Source organism: Pan troglodytes, chromosome 2, assembly GCF_028858775.2.
Source record: "Pan troglodytes isolate AG18354 chromosome 2, NHGRI_mPanTro3-v2.0_pri, whole genome shotgun sequence".
Lineage (NCBI taxonomy): Eukaryota > Metazoa > Chordata > Mammalia > Primates > Hominidae > Pan > Pan troglodytes.
In genome coordinates, this window is record NC_086015.1 from 77,146,642 (window position 1) to 77,162,908 (window position 16,267).

The window sequence follows — 16,267 nt, forward strand, 5'->3', positions numbered from 1 at the left end:
ATAAATTCATTTGCTATAAAAAACCCATGTTATCTCAAAACGTAAGAATTACAGTTACATATAACTTAAAAAATGAAACCCCTCCCAGTGTCTCTTTCTTCCCATTATTGCTTTTTATCTCCCTGTAGCCACTATCTCTCCAGACCTGAAAAGTCTGCATGAGCCAATATAGCACTTTGCTTTTCAACAGGATTATGCTATACATGCACTGACAATTTGTTTTTATCATGCAAGATAGTGGAGACATCTTTCTATGGCACTATATGTGAATGTACCATCTTTTTCTTTTCTTTTTTAAGATAGGGTCTTACTCTGTCATCAAAGCTGGGGTGCAATTGCTTGATCATAGCTCTCTATGACCTCAATCTCCTGGGCTCAAGCAATCCTCTGCCTTGGCCTCCCAAGGTGCTGGGATTGCAGGCGTGAGCCACTGCACCTGGCCCCACCTGTTTCTTTAGAAGTCTTCACAGTACTCTAGTTGTATAAATATGGGGCAAATTATATAATCAATCTTTGATTGACAGATGTACAGTCAAGCAGCATATAACAATGTTTTTGATCAAGGACAGGCTGCTTATGTCACTCTGGTCCTATGAGATTATAATACTGTATTTTACTGTACCTTTTCTATGTTTAGATACGCAAATACTTACTGTTGTGTTACAGTTGCCTACATATTCAGTACAGATTTATAGCTTAGAAGCAATAGGCTATAAACTTGTAGCCAATTGTACAGGTGAACAGTAAGTTATACCATCTAGGTTTGTGTAAGTACAGGCTATGATGTTCACACAATGGTGAAATTGCCTAACAATGCATTTCTTGGAACATATTTCCATCATCTTTGTCATTAAACAACGTATGGCCATATTCACCTCCTAGGTCTGCCATAGCAAAATATCACAGACTTGGGTGGCTTAAATAACAATTATTTATTTTTTCACAGTTCTAGAGGCTGGAAGTCCATGATCAAGGTGCCAGCAAATTCAGTTTCTAGTGAGAGCTCTCCTTCTGGCTTGTAGATAAGCTACCTTCTCACTGTGTCCTCAAATGGCCTTTTGTCTGTGCTTGCATGTAGAGATCTCTGGTGTCTCTCTTCAAATATCACTCATACAGGATTGAGACTCCACCGTTAATTATTAAGTCATTAAAAAATGACTCAGGGAGTTTTTCTTATATCTTTTTTTTTTTTTTGAGACAGAGTCTTGCTGTCTCACCCAGGCTAGAGTGCAGTGGTGCGATCTCAGCTCACTGCAACCTCAGCCTCCCGGGTTCAAGTGATTCTCCTGCCCCACCCTCCTGAGTAGCCGGGATTACAGGCATGCGCCACCATGCCCAGCTAATTTTTGTATTTTTAGTAGAGACAGGGCTTTACCATGTTGGCCAGGCAAGCTGGTCTCCAACTCCTGACTCAGGTGATCCACCTGCCTCGGCCTCCCAAAGTGCTGGAATTACAGGCGTGAGCCACTGCATCCAGCCGGTTTCCCTTATATCTTTTAAAAATATGACTTGAATTGGCACACATAGTTTCCCTTTACATCCTGTTGGTCAGAAAGCCATATGACTGTATGAAGCACATGGGAGGCTGGGATATGCAGTTTTGAGACAGGTGGCCTCATGCTGAGCCAAAACTATTAAAGGATGGTGGGGAGGATAGATACTGAGCAGGTAGCTACTCTGCTACAGGGAATGTAGGAAAATATTACATTTTGAGTGTCAGAACACTGCCATTTATTTATTTATTTCTTTATGAGATGGGGTCTTGCTCTGTGGCCCAGGCTGGAGTGCAGTGGCACGATCTTGGCTCACTGCAGGCTCCGCCTCCTGGGTTCATGCCATTCTCCTGCCTCAGCCTCCTGAGTAGCTGGGACTACAGGTGCCTGCCACCACGACCAGCTAATTTTTTGTATTTTTAGTAGAGACGGGGTTTCACCTTGTTAGCCAGGATAGTCTCGATCTCCTGACCTCGTGATCCACCCCCCTCGGCCTCCCAAAGTGCTGGGATTATAGGCGTGAGCCACTGCGCCCAGCCAAACATGGCCTTTTAAATTTTTTACTTGATTGATTGAGACAGTGTCTCACTCTGATACCCAGGCTGGAGTGCAGTGGCACAATCTTGGCTCACTGCAGCCTGTATCTCCCAGGCTCAGGTGATCCTCCTGCCTTGGCCTCTCAAAGTGCTGGGATTATAGGTACAAAGCACCACACCCAGCCACATATTTTACTTTAAAAATAAAAGGAATGATAGCAAAAGTTACCTTCCTGTGTGCCTTTACATCTTAGGGGAATGAGAAATTTTACCTATATACTAGAAACGGTATTCTTAAAAAAGTTTAAGTCCATATTCTGTTTTAATATGTGAATTTCTTTTTATGCCTTAAGATGAGAACAAAGTGGCTACATATGGAGAATGAAGAAAATTCAGTAAATTATATGGTGGTGATCACCAGAAGAATGAGAAATGAAATGGCTTTAATTGGTTGCCTCTGGGGGTAAAAGAGATGTTGTGTGGAATTGGTTCCTTCTGGTGGGTTCTTGGTCTCGGTGACTTCAAGAATGAAGCTGCGGACCCTCACGGTGAGTGTTACAGCTCTTAAAGATGGCGTGACTGGAGTTTGTTCCTTCAGATGTTCAGATGTGTCTGGAGTTTCTTCCTTCCAGTGGGTTCATGGTCTTGCTGACTTCAGGAGTGAAGCCGCAGACCTTCGCAGTGAGTGTTACAGCTCTTAAAGGTGGCGCATCCAGAGTTGTTTGTTCCTCCTAGTGCGTTCGTGGTCTCGCTGACTTCAGGATTGAAGCTGTAGACCTTCACAGTGAGTGTTACAGCTCATAAAGGTAGTGCAGACCCAAAGAGTCAGCAGCAGCAAGATTTATTGTGAAGAGCAAAAGAACAAAGCTTCCATAGCTTGGAAGGGGACCCCAGTGGGTTGCCGCTGCTGGCTTGGGTAGCTAGCTTTTATTCCGTTATTTGGCCCTGCCCATATCCTGCTGATTGGTCCATTTTACAGAGTGCTGATTGGTCCATTTTACAGAGTGCTGACTGGTGCATTTACAAACCTTTAGCTAGACACAGCACTGATTGGTGTGTTTTTACAAAGTGCTGATTGGTGCATTTACAAACCTTTAGCTAGACACAGAGTGCTGATTGGTGTGTTTACAATCCTTTAGCTAGAAAGAAAAGTTCTCCAAGTCCCCACCTGACCCAGAAGCCCAGCTGGCTTCACCTCTCAATCCTCCCTCTAAACAGGACACCCCAACTGCTGTTGGGAATTAGGCGATGACCACTCTAGCTACTTCCTGCTGGATAGGGGTGAAGAAGGGGCCCTGCAGTTTTAGTGTCCTCCAGAGGGGAACTCTATTTAGGCCAGTGAAAGGGCCAGTGGGTTGGTCCAGGGGTCCTTGATAGAAGTTGTTAGTTGAGCTCATTTGGGGTTCCATTTGTAAGACCATCTGTAGCTCGATGGCCTCAATTCTAGAGGAAACAAATTGACAAGGAGGTTAAAAATACAGGGCCCAAAGGAGAGTAATAGCAAGATGGTTGCCACGGGATCTAGAAAGGGGAGAAGCCATGTTGCCCAACTCCAGAGATTGGTATAAGAGTTTGAAAGGCATTGCCTGATTTCAGAAGCCTTTTCCTGTAAACGCCGGGCCGGCGTCTTGTACTACCCCTGACTGGTTAGTGTAAAAGCAACACTCTTCCCCTAAGAAGGTGCAGAGTCCTCCTTTCTCAGCAGTGAGGAGGTCTAGGCCTCAGTGGTTTTGGAGAGTCACTGCTGCCAAAGAGTCTATTTGGGATTGTGGAGTAGGGATAGATTTCGTTATTTCTTGCAAACTGTCTGAGAAATCCTTTGAGTGTGTGGTAGTAGGATAACAAAGTAGATAAACTGGCTATTCTGGTTCCTGTAGCAGTAGCCATTCCTAACCCTGTAAGTAGGGGTATTAGTTGTATGGCTGTGCGCTGACGGACTTGGGCTTTGAGGGGTACTGATAGGGTCTGATTTCCACAAGATTAGAAGTTAGGATAATATATGTTTACACTGTTAACTTTTAGCAAACTTTACTTTTGTTGAAAACCTTGTAAGTTTGGGATTTCAATTATTCTTTGCTATTAATAAGACCTCATTCAGTCCCTATTAACTTAGAATTGGTATAGATGGCTCCTTTCTGATTCTGTAAGTACTTTAAGGTTTGGCTGAGTGAAAACAGCTCGCACATTTGAGCAGACCGATTATTGGGCAATTTTCCTAACTCTGCTTCTACAAGAGTTTGCTTATCATTTACTGAATACCCATTGTGTCTTTTTTCCTTAATTGCCCGGGAGGAACCATTTATCATCCTGTCCTGAAGGGAGTTCCTCCTAGATCTGGTCAGACCTTTGTATGGTAATTAATTAAGATTTAGATCCCCTGTTGGGAAACCTGCTGGGTTAAGGATTTTTGATAGGAAGGCTATGGCTTGTCAGTGGCCTCAGTGCTTTTGGGCTATGCCCTTGTTTACACTGATAACAAGATGGTATTGGAGTGTTATAGGGTTACAGAGAAAACCTTCAATTATCAATTATAGGTTTTAAATTTACCCTGGCTTTTAAAGGAATAGGGTACCCTGTTTTTTCTTTACTACTTCTATCTTTCTTTCTCTTTGACTTCTTTGTCTCTCTGTTTCTGACTCCCTCTTTGTCTCTTCCTCTCTCTCTTTGACTGTCTGTGTCTCTTTCTCTCTCTTTGACTCCCTCTTTGTCTCTGTCTCTTCCTCTGTCTGTCTGTTTGGCTTTCTGTCTCTTTCTCTCTTTCCTTTCTGCTGGTCTTTCCCTGCCTCTGCCAGCTGCTTATGCTGCTGTTCTCCCCTCCTCTTCCCCTTTTTGATGGCTTCGGCAGTGTAAGACTGCCACCTCCTTGGGTTTTTGCACTGTGTGCAATAACTCCATGGTTTCCTTGTGGTATTTAAGGGGGGTTCCCCCAGAGGTTAGGAACTCCCTTTCTTTCCATATTGCAGCATGGGCATGTAGGAGTAGATAAGCATACTTGCTATCTATATATACATTTATTCTTTTTCCCTTTCTCAGTTCTAAGGCTCAGGTAAGTGCCACTAGTTCTCCTAACTGGGTGCTGGTCCCTGGGGGGAGAGGCTTACTTTCAAGTACAGTTACATCACTAACTATGGCATAACCTGCCCTTCATATCCCATTCTCCACAAATGGACTTCCGATGGTATATAGGTTAAGGTCAGGATTAGCTAAGAGGACTTCTAAGAGATCATCTCAGGTGGCATAAGTCTGGACTATAATTTGTTGGCAGTCATGCTTGATTGGTTCTCCATCCTCTGAGAGAAAAGTAGTTCTCCATCCTCTGAGAGAAAAGTGTCAGGGTTGAGGGCCACACACATATGTATTTGAAGCACCGGTCCCTCAAGGAGTAGCGCCTGGTATCTAAGTAGGCAGCTGTCCGATAGCCATAAACTTCCTTTGGCACCTAGTAAGCCATTACATCATGAGTAGTCCAGACAGTGAGATCCTTTCCTTGTATTATTTTGATAGTCTCTGACACTAAGACAGCCACTGCTGCAACTACCCATAAACAGTGAGGCTAGCCTTTTGCTACTACATCATTTTCCTTACTTAGGTATGCCAGTGATGTGGGGTTGTCCCATGAGTCTGAGTAAGGACTTGAAGAGCTATTCCTCCTCTCCCTGTGACGTATAAAAAGAAGTTTTGTCCTGTGGGAAGGCTTAAGGCTGGAGTTTGAGTTTGTTCCTTCCAATGCCCAGACTTCAGGGTTAATTCCGTCCTCAAGCAGGGGACAACAAATGGGTAACTTGTTCCCTATATTCATGTGGATAATAGCTCCAGGTTTGGCTAATATATCCCTCCTAATAAGGGTGTGGGACTTTCAGGCATAACAAGAAAGGCATGTGAGAAGAGCAAAGTCTCCCAATTACAACTGAGGTGGGAGAAATACCTGGTTACAGGCTGTCCCAGGATTCTTTGGATGGTAACATATCTTGAGGACAGTGGTCCAGGACAGGAGATTAACACTGAGAAGGCCGTGCCAGTGTCCAGGAGGAAGTCAATTTCCTGGCCCTCAATGGTTAAGCATACCCAGGGCTCAGTGATGGTGGTGACATGAGCTGGCACTTGCCCCAGGCACCCTCAGTCCTGTTGTTGGATCATCTGGTTGGGGGTTTCTGGCCCAGAGAACCATTGCACTCTGGGGCAGTGCACCTTACAGTGATTGCCTTGGCATAGCAGACAGGGATGAGGGGGCAGCTTGTTTCTCATTGGACAATCTTTTTTGAAGTGTCCTTTAAAAAAGGACACTGTTAACAAGCCCTACCAGCTGATTGGCCTGCTCCATTTTCTGTCCTCTCTGAACCACCAAGGTTTGTTTGTCTGAGGGCCATGACTAAGGCTGCGGCCCTTCTCTGATCTTGCTTTTCCTTTTGGGCCTGTTCCTCTTGGTCCCTATTATAGAACACCAAGGTTGTCAGGTTTAATAATGCCTCCAGATTTTGTTCAGGGCCCAGGGCTTGCTTTTGGAGCTTTCTCCTGATATCTGTGGCTGATTGGGTAATAAACTTATCTTTTAGGATTAACTGTCCCTTGAGTGAGTCAGGTGACAGGGGAGTATATTTTCGTAAGGCCTCCTGTAGCTGCTCGAGGAAGGCAGAAGGATTTTCTTACTTTCCCTGAGTTATGGTGGACATCACTGAAGAATTCATGGGCTTTTTCCTAATCCTCCTCAGTCCTTCTAGAACACAGGTCAACAGATGTTTGCGACTCCAGTCCCCATGATCTGAGTCAAGGTCCCAGTGGGGACCCATACTGGGGATGGCTTGCTGACCAGTAGGGAATTTGTCCCTTTCTTTGGCTGTCATTCTATCATTTACTTGACTAAGATACCAAGTATTTCCAAACTCTTGGGCTGCAGCTAAAGCCACATTCTTTTCATTAAAGGCCAGGGTTTGATCTAACAATAGCATGACATCTCTCCAAGTGAGATCGAAGGTTTGCCCTAGACCCTGTAGGACATCTATGTACCTATCAGGATCATCTGAAAACTTCCCCAGGTCTGCCTTGATCTGCTTTAAATCAGAGAGGGAGAAAGGGACATGTACCCGAGTTGGGCCAAATTCCCCTCCCCCTACAGCTTGAAAGGGACATAACCGATAGCCTGGGGGTTTTTGTGGTCCTTTGGAGATTTCTTTGCTTATTTCCTTCTGGGCAGGGGAGATTAGAAGAGGCTTATCATTAATAGGAGGGGGAGCTATAGGGAGGCTAGGATATGGGGGTAAGCTGGGAGGTCCTCCTGTGGGATGTAAATTGCAAGCTTTGCTTAGTTGTGGATTCTCCTTCAATGAAAAGAAAGCTTGGACATAAGATATTTCACTCCATTTGCCTTCCCTCTTACAGAAAAGGTCAAGCTGCAGGATAGTATTGTAATTTATACTTCCCTCAGGTGGCCATTTTTCCCCATCAGAGAGAGAATATTGGGGCCAAACCATAGTGCAGAAAAAAATGAGCCGCCTCTTTTTCAGGGTTTGTGAGTCAAATTGGTCCCAGTGGCTTAGGATGCATTTCAAGGGTGAGCCTGTTGATGCCTGAGTGTTTCCCATCTGAAAGACAAAACTACCCGTGGTTTTGGTTTGTTTGTTTCTCCCCCTGCCCAAGAACCTGCAATGGTCCCTGGACCCTGCTGATTGGAATAGTTGTGCTCACTGACGCAGCAGCAGAAATACCTCTTGCCCAAGAACCTGCAACGGTCCCTGGACCCTGCTGATTGGAATAGTTGCACTCACCGACACAGCAGCAGAAACACCTCTTGCCCAAGAACCTGCAATGGTCCCTGGACCCTGCTGACTGGAATAGTTGCGCTCACCAACACAGCAGCAGAAACACTAGTTTTCCTCCTAGACCACAAGGAGGACTGAGGAATGTTGGATATAGGGGCCCTTACCAATGCATTCTTGAAAACCTGCACCCTTGCCTGTCCTCCTAGACCACAAAGAGGACTGAGAAAAATTGGATTTAGTGGCCCTTACCAATGCATTCTTGAAAACCTGTTAGAGTCCTAAGCATTTTCCTGTTAGTATTGGGACTTTACCTGTGTCCTGTAAAGATGTTATGCCCCAAAAATGAAATGGAGGGCCATACCCTGAGGAGGGGAGGGATCTCCAGAGTTGGAAGAGTGCTGCCTTTTGATCCTCACTTATATGAATAAGAAGGATATCATTTCTGAAGCTCCCCATATCCTAGCTTCCGGAATAGCTTTTGTTAGGCCTGCTAGTCTGAGGAGGGATCCTAAAATTCCAGATAAGATAGTCCCCTGCCCCGATGGGGCTTTGGGCAAAAATTATGTTTTCTGATTGGTAAGCCTGGGTGCCTAAAGAAGGTAACAGAGTCCTGAAGTTTATACTAGAAATCATTCTTGTAGGAGAAACTAGAAAAGCACTAGAGACAGGGAGTGGTTTTTAGAAGTGGGACTAGCCTTGGAGAAGAGAGGTGAGAGGAAGTTTGTCTGACAGGCTTTAGTACCCAGGCGGCAAGGGTCAGGATAGATAGGGTAGATGGGCGAGTCTCGCTTGGGTGACATGACTTTGAGAGTTCCGCTCATGGCTGCAGGGTCAACCAACTTGTTGTTGGCACCCCGGAGCTGAATGGCTTTCCTCTCCATCAACCTTCGGCTCAGCCCAGAAGTACAGGAAAAGTGGAAGCTGGTTCCAGGCAAACCAACGCTCCCAACTCCGAAGAGTCGGGGGTTGTTAGAGAGCCCTTTCCCAGAAAGCCTGACACCTGTGTCTTTAGTCCGGTGGCCACGCTAGTTGCTTTTAACTGGTCGACAGGTGCCCGGTATTTAGCCACCGAATTCTAAGGAAAAATAGGACAGAATAGCAAGTGAAAGGGGTCCGATGGTACTCACTGCTTGGCGATAGGCGATAGTCCCATCTGGTTCACCAAAATGTATCCGGGATTGGTTCCTTCCAGTGGGTTCTTGGTCTCACTGACTTCAGGAGTGAAGCCGCAGACCTTCGCAGTGAGTTTTACAGCTCTTAAAGGTGGCACGTCTGGAATTGTTTGTTCCTCCCAGTGTGTTCATGGTCTTGCTGACTTCAGGAGCGAAGCCGCAGACCTTCACAGTGAGTGTTACAGCTCATAAAGGTAGTGTGGCCCCAAAGAGTGAGCAGCAGTAAGATTTACTGTGAAGAGAGAAAGAACAAAGCTTCCACAGCGTGGAAGGGGACCTCAGCAGGTTGCCGCTGCTGGCTCAGGTGGCCAGCTTTTATTCCCTTATTTGGCCCCACCCACACCTGCTGATTGGTCCATTTTACAGAGTGCTGATTGGTCTGTTTTTACAGAGTGGATTGGTGTGTTTACAAGCCTTTAGCTAGACGCAGAGCACTGATTGGTGCGTTTTTACAGGGTGCTGACTGGTGCATTTACAAACCTTTAACTAGACACAGAGCGCTGATTGGTGCATTTTTACAGAGTGCTGATTGGTGTGTTTACAAACCTTTAGTTAGATACAGAGCGCTGATTGGTGTATTTACAATCTTTTAGCTAGACAGAAAAGTTCTCCAAGTCCCCACCTGACCTAGAAGCCCAGCCGGCTTCACCTGTCAATGTGACATAAAAGTATTACTTTAACTGTATCTCTGTAGTATGACTTTTCTTTTAAAATAAATTATGTGCTTGAACTATTTTAATACAAATTAAAATATTTTAAGAAAGGGCTTTTATAAAAATAAAGACTGAAAGTATAAATTAAAATCATGCAATGAGTAGAATACTTAAAATCAATAAAATGACACATTCAAAAGGTAAATTTTTCACTTTGCTTTTTATATCTTTGGTTTGATTATAAGAAATAAGAGCATAGAGGCAGCTCTAGGAACTAGGGCATTTCATAAAAGACCTGTTATGGGGACTACAGATGTAATGTTAGCTAGTTTATTCCTGTAGTAGCTAGGCAAAGATGGGCTTCCTAGAAGAGCTGGACTTTTGTTTATAGCCATTGTCAAGAGACTTTCTGTCCATCCAATTCCTCCATTTTAATAGTCATTCGTGGACAAATCAATCAATCTGTTACATCTTCCTTTTTGACAAAGCAACTGGATTTAAGGTACACCACATATGAGCACTTGATCTTGCTCACATATTAACATTAAGTAGCAAATGTTGAGTTGTTATGAACAATGAGATTTATGTAATCATTTGATACCTGAACTGTCTTCTGCCATAGGGTGGCTAAGACGCTTCTTAGAGGGATTCCTGTATGACATCTTTCCTTGCTGACCAAAGTGTGTTTCTTCTGATCCTAAATTCGTGGTGCTGCTGTTATACTGGGTCCTGCCAGAAGATGGGTATCACTGTGCTGTCAAGAGAGAAGATATGAAACCAAAGTTACCTGATTGTCTGCAGAATCACAGCAGGCTTTTCTTTTTGGGGCAGCAACCTCAGGGGAGGAGGCATTGGATTTATAGTTAAGCACAGTTCGAATTTTGTGTTTACGATTTACTTGCTAGGCTGATATGTGCAGCTTATAACCCTTCCAAACCTTGGCTTCCTCACCTGTACACCGAGAACCCTCCTAGGGCTATTGTGGAATTCAAGAGAGAAAATGCATTAGCAGGAGGTTGGCACAGGACTTGCCTAGCACATGGGATGGGATTGGTGAGCTACAGTGTTCAATGACAAGTGTGGTTCTCATCCTGGCTGCCCATTACCTGGGTATCTTTGAAGAAAAACCCCTGCCCAATGCCAGACCAACTAAATAGAACATTATTGAGGTGTGGGGGGGTGGCGGTTGAGGGAAAGTAGCATTAAAAAAACAAAACAAAAAAAGGCCCCCCCCGCCCCCACCCCACCCCACCACCCCCCCACCCCGTCTCCCCACAAACTCTTCCCAGGTGATTCTCCGGAGCTGGGATGGGAAACACTGCAATGGAAGATGAAATACAGCTGGGTCTATGGGAAATGGAGGGAAAGATTGAGAGACACAAATCAACCAGAATTCAAAAGTAGTCAAATACTTGCCTATGCTTCAAATTTCAGGGGTCTCAGATGCTCCCTGATCCTAGTTATGTTTTAGTTATAAAATATACATAACAAAAAATTTCATTTAAAAAATGTAAATTTATAGTTACATCTACAAGTTTAGTGGTTTTAAGTATATTCACAGTGTTGTATAACCAATCTCTGGAACTTTTTAATCTTGCAAAGCTGAAACTCGATACCCATTAAACAAGGACTCCCCATTCTCTCCTCCCTCCTGCCCTCCTGGCAACCACCATACTACTTTCTGTCTCTATGATTTCAACTACTCTATATACCTCATATAATGGGAATCATATAGTATTTGTCTTTTTGTGACAAATTAAAAAAAACAGCAAAACCCAAACTCTTCCCAGGTGATTCTAAGAAGCTAGGCTGAGAAACACTGCCATAGGAGATGAAATGGGCCAGGCACGGTGGCTCATGTCTATAATCCCAGCACTTTGGGAGGCCGAGGTGGGCAGATCACTTGAGCTCAGGAGTTCGAGACCAGTCTGGCTAACATGGTGAAACTTGGCTCTACAAAAAATACAAAAATTTGCAGGATGTGGTGGCGAGTGCCTGTAGTCCCAGCTACTTGGGAGGCTGAGGTGGGAGAATCGCTTGAATCTGGGAGGCAGAGGTTGCAGTGAGCTGAGATCATGCCACTGCACTCCAGGCTGGGTACTGTCTCAGAAAAAAAGAAGGAAAAAGAAGATAAATGCTGCTGGGTCTATGGGAAATGGGTGGAAAGATTGAGAAATGCAAATCAACCAGAATTTAAAATGTCAACATTTCACATAGTATAATGTCTTCAAGGTTTATCTATATTGCAGCATGTGCCAGAATATCCTTTTGTCTTAAAGTTGAATAATATGCCATTGCATGTATAAACCACATTTTGTTTATCCATTCATCTGTCAATGGTTATTTGGATTATTTCCACCTTTTGGCTATTGTAAATAATACTACTGTTGAATATAGGTGTACAGATATCTGTTTGAATCCCTGTTTCCAATTCTTTTTTTTTTTTTTTTTTTTGTGAGACAGAGTCTCACTCTGTCTCCAGGCTGGAGTGCAGTGGCATGATCTCGGCTCACTCCAATCTCTGTCTTTTGGGTTCAAGCGATTCTCCTACCTCAGCCTCTCAAGTAGCTGGGACTACAGGCCTGTGCCACCATGGCCAGCTAATTTTTGTATTTTTAGTAGAGACAGGGTTTCACCATGTTGACCAGGATTGTCTCAATCTCTTGACCTCATGATCCTCCCGCCTCGGCCTCCCAAAGTGCTGGGATTACGGGAGTGAGTTACCGCGCCTGGCCCCAATTCTTTTGGGGATATACCCAGAGGTGGAATTGCTGGATCACCTGGTAATTCTGTGTTTAACTCTCTGAGGAACTGTGGGATGGGAGTAGATGATGGGAGGTTGCTCGGGTGCAATGTGCATTGCTCCAGAGATGGATGCACTGAATGTCCTGACTTTACCACAATGCAGTATATCAGTGTAGCAAAACCGTATTTGTATTCCATGAACATATAAACTCAATTAGCTGGGCATGGTGGCTTGTGCCTGTAGTCCCAGCTACTCAGGAGGCTGAGGTGGGAGGACTGCTTGAGCCTGGGAGGTTGAGGCTGCAGTGAGCTGAGATCACGCCACTGCACTCCAGCTGAGGTGATAGAGTGAGACCTTGTCTTAAAAAAAAGAAAAACAGAAAAACCAAACAAAAAACTGTTAGAGGAACTACTGTTTCCTGCAGTGGCTGCACCAGTTTACATTCTCACCAGCAATGCACAAAGATTGAATTTGTCCACATCGTCTCCAGCACTTGTGACTTTCTGTTTTTGATAATAGCCTTCCTATCTCATGTTAAGAGATACCTCATGGCGGTTTTGATTTGTATTTCCCTCCCTAATCACTAGTGATGTTGAGTGTCTTTTCATGTGCTTTTTGGCCATTTGTATGTCTTCTTTGAAGAACTGTCTATTGAAGTCCTTGGTCCATTTTAAAATTCAGTTGTTTGTCTTTTTGTTATTGACTTGTAGGAGTTCTCCTACATACATTTTAGAATTCTGTTTCCCAAAGCGTGTTCCCTGGAACATTGGTTTGGTAGGATCTTCATGGCTTTTGGAGGAAAAAGAGTTCTGAGACCAAACTTATGGGATGCAGTGGGTTAAATACAATTTAAACTTGTTTCTTTCCTGTAAAACAGCTTAGAATAGTAATACACTAAATATGTATACTAAATCTCTAAGATGGGAGAGTATAAAATATTTCTCAAACTTACTTGACCACAGAACCCTTTTACAGTATGATTTTTTGCAAGTCTAGAATTTGGCAGGCCAGGATCTGGGGAATGCTGTCCTTTATTCACTAAATTGGCTGTTGGAAATTTCCTTTTTTACCTTATGGCTTGATTTTGTTGTCTCTTCGTGTCCTCTGTTTACTTATTATGGCCGGCGGCTTTCCCTGGGTCTCCTCTCTTCCTTTTCTCACCTCTCTTAGTGGCCAGCAAATCTTGTTGATTTTTTTTCCTCCCCAGACATATCTTAAATCCATCCCTTTTACTGTTTCCCAGTCCTCAGTATTGGTTGCTTGAACTTCTACGAAAGTATGAACCAGTCTTGCTTGACTCTAAACTACCAGAATAATCTTCTAAATATGTAAATTTGATAACACCTCTATTTAAATTCCATATTAGCAGTTAGCAGTGGTTGTGTCACAAACTTTTGAGCTGTGTTAGAAAATGTTATTCAAGGCCGGATGCGGTGGCTCACGCCTGTAATCCCAGCACTTTGGGAGGCTGGGGTGGGCAGATCATGAGGTCAAGAGATCGAGACCATCCTGGCTAACACGGTGAAACCCCGTCTCTACTAAAAATACAAAAAATTAGCTGGGCGGGGTGGCGGGCACCTGTGGTCCCAGCTACTTGGGAGGCTGAGGCAGGAGAATGGTGTGAACCTGGGAGGCAGAAGTTGCAGTGAGCAGAGATTGCGCCACTGCACTCCATCGTGGGTGACAGTGTGAGACTCTGTCTTAAAAAAAAAAAAGAATGTTATTCAAGTACTAGACTTAGTGCTGTCTACTTAGAAAAAATACAATAGAGCAGAATCAAAGGCATTCCTAATCCTTTACTCTCAATCACTTGCATTCTTCTTGAAATGAGTGAAAGCAATCCTTTCTTGAGGGGCAGAGTTAGAGGGATGTGATACAAATTACATATAATCTGTAGTCTAGTGTCTCTGTATCATAGTAACCAACTGTTACTCTTGCAGCATTTATTTTGTGGCAATCATTGTTTATTGCTATGATTTATGTCTTATTTGTATTTCTTGAGTTTTGTCAAAATTTGATTATGCTTCATGTGTCTTAGAAAAACAGATTATCCTACTTACCAATTGTTCTCAGTAGGGCACATTATTCTCCCCCCATCTCTGAGGTTACTTAGGATGGATACGGGCATTGGTAATGTCATAATGGCTGCGGGTACTATGGGTGGTCTGGAGCCCAAGGTGTTAAATATCCTGCAATACATGAGACAGTTCCATAATTGTCCCACTCCAGGTGTCCTCACTGGGAAGCATTGGTAGTCATCAAAGCACAAACTTTAGCAAGGCACGTAGAACCTCATCACACCTGGTCCCTGACTATGTTTTCCGCCTAGCATAATACCGTGTACTTCTGCTCCCTGCTGCTCTCTAGAATGTGAAATATTCTTGTGCAAATGAGCTTTTCGTGTACTGTTTCCTCTATCTGGAATGCTCTTCCATCCTTGACTGGTTAATAAACTCTTCTTTCTTTGTATTCATTCTTCCAGAAGCCATCTCTGACACTTCTCCTCTGGGGAGAATTAGTTTGTCTTTCTTCTGTGTTCTCGTAGCACCCAGCATACATCTGGTCACCACTGGGATGTTCACAAACTTCTTATTTCCCCTTCTCTGGAAACATGGTAGCATATATTTCCCTGCTTTTCCTTAAACTTCAGCACTATCAAATGACTTGCTTTGGGCAATGAAATATGAGTGAAATTGACATGCGTAACTTCCAGATGGAAACGTCAATAGGCAGTCACAATTTGCCATTTTTTCTTTATTTCTGCTACGGTAAGCCAGATGATGGCTGCTCTGTGATACCAGGCCTTGGAGTAAGTGGAGCTCCCTGCCAACACGCAACTGGTGTATAACATGAACAAGAGATGAGCTGTGTTGTTTTAAGCCACTGAGATTTTTATTTTTATTTATTTTTTTGAGATGGAGTCTCGCTCTGTCACCCAGGCTGGAGTGCAGTGGTGCGATCTTGGCTCACTGCAACCTCTGCCTCCTGGGTTCAAGTGATTCTCCTGCCTCAGCCTCCTGAGTAGCTGGGATTACAGGTGCCCATCACTACGCCCAGCTAATTTTTTTTAATTTTCAGTAGAGATGGGGTTTTACCATGTTGGCCAGGCTGTTCTCAAACTTCTGACCTCAAGTGATCCACCCACCTTGGCCTCTCAAAGTGCTAGGTTTAGAGGCATGAGCCACTGTGCCCGACTGCCACTGAGATTTTTAGGTTGCTTGTTAGTACAGTATACTCATGCTCGTCCTGATGGATGTACCTCTATTATAGTAGTTATCACATGATTTTTTTTTTTTTTTTTGAGACAGGGTCTTGCTCTGTTGCCCAGGTTGGAGTCCAATGGCATGATCTTGGCCCACTGCAACCTCCACCTCCCGGGTTCAAGTGATCCTCCTGCCCCAGCCTCTCAAGTAGCTGGGATTACAGGTGTGTGCCACCATGCCTGGCTAATTTTTATCTTTTCTTTTTTTTTTTTTTTGAGACGGAGTCTTGCTCTGTCCCCCAGGCTGGAGTGCAGTGGCGCAATCTCGCCTCACTGCAAGTTCTGCCTCCTGGGTTCACGCCATTCTCCTGCCTCCGCCTCCAGAGTAGTTGGGACTACAGGCACCCACTACCACACCAGGCTAATTTTTTTGTGTTTTTGGTAGAGACAGGGTTTTGCCATATAAGCCAGGATGGTCTTGATCTCCTGACCTCATGATCCACCCACCTCGGCCTCCCAAACTGCTGGGATTATAGGCGTGAGCCACCGCGCCAGGCCATTTTTGTATTTTTGGTAGAGACGGGGTTCCACCATGTTGCTCAGGCTGGTGTTGAACTCCTGGGCTCAAGTGATCCAGCCACCTCGGCCTCACAAATTGCCTAGATTACAGGCATGAGCCACTGTGCCCAGCCATGTGGTTTTGTTATTG

At 44.3% G+C, this 16,267-nt stretch overlaps 1 protein-coding gene across 1 annotated transcript; it reads right to left on the reverse strand.

Annotated features, from left to right (window-relative positions):
• Positions 1–3,270: 3,270 nt before the first annotated feature.
• Positions 3,271–8,666, reverse strand: LOC134809483 (uncharacterized). The gene is given in 4 exon segments (XM_063806305.1): positions 3,271–3,472; positions 6,527–7,608; positions 7,872–7,987; positions 8,528–8,666. Coding segments are annotated over 4 exon segments (1,539 nt in total).
• Between the last annotated feature and the right edge of the window lie 7,601 nt (positions 8,667–16,267).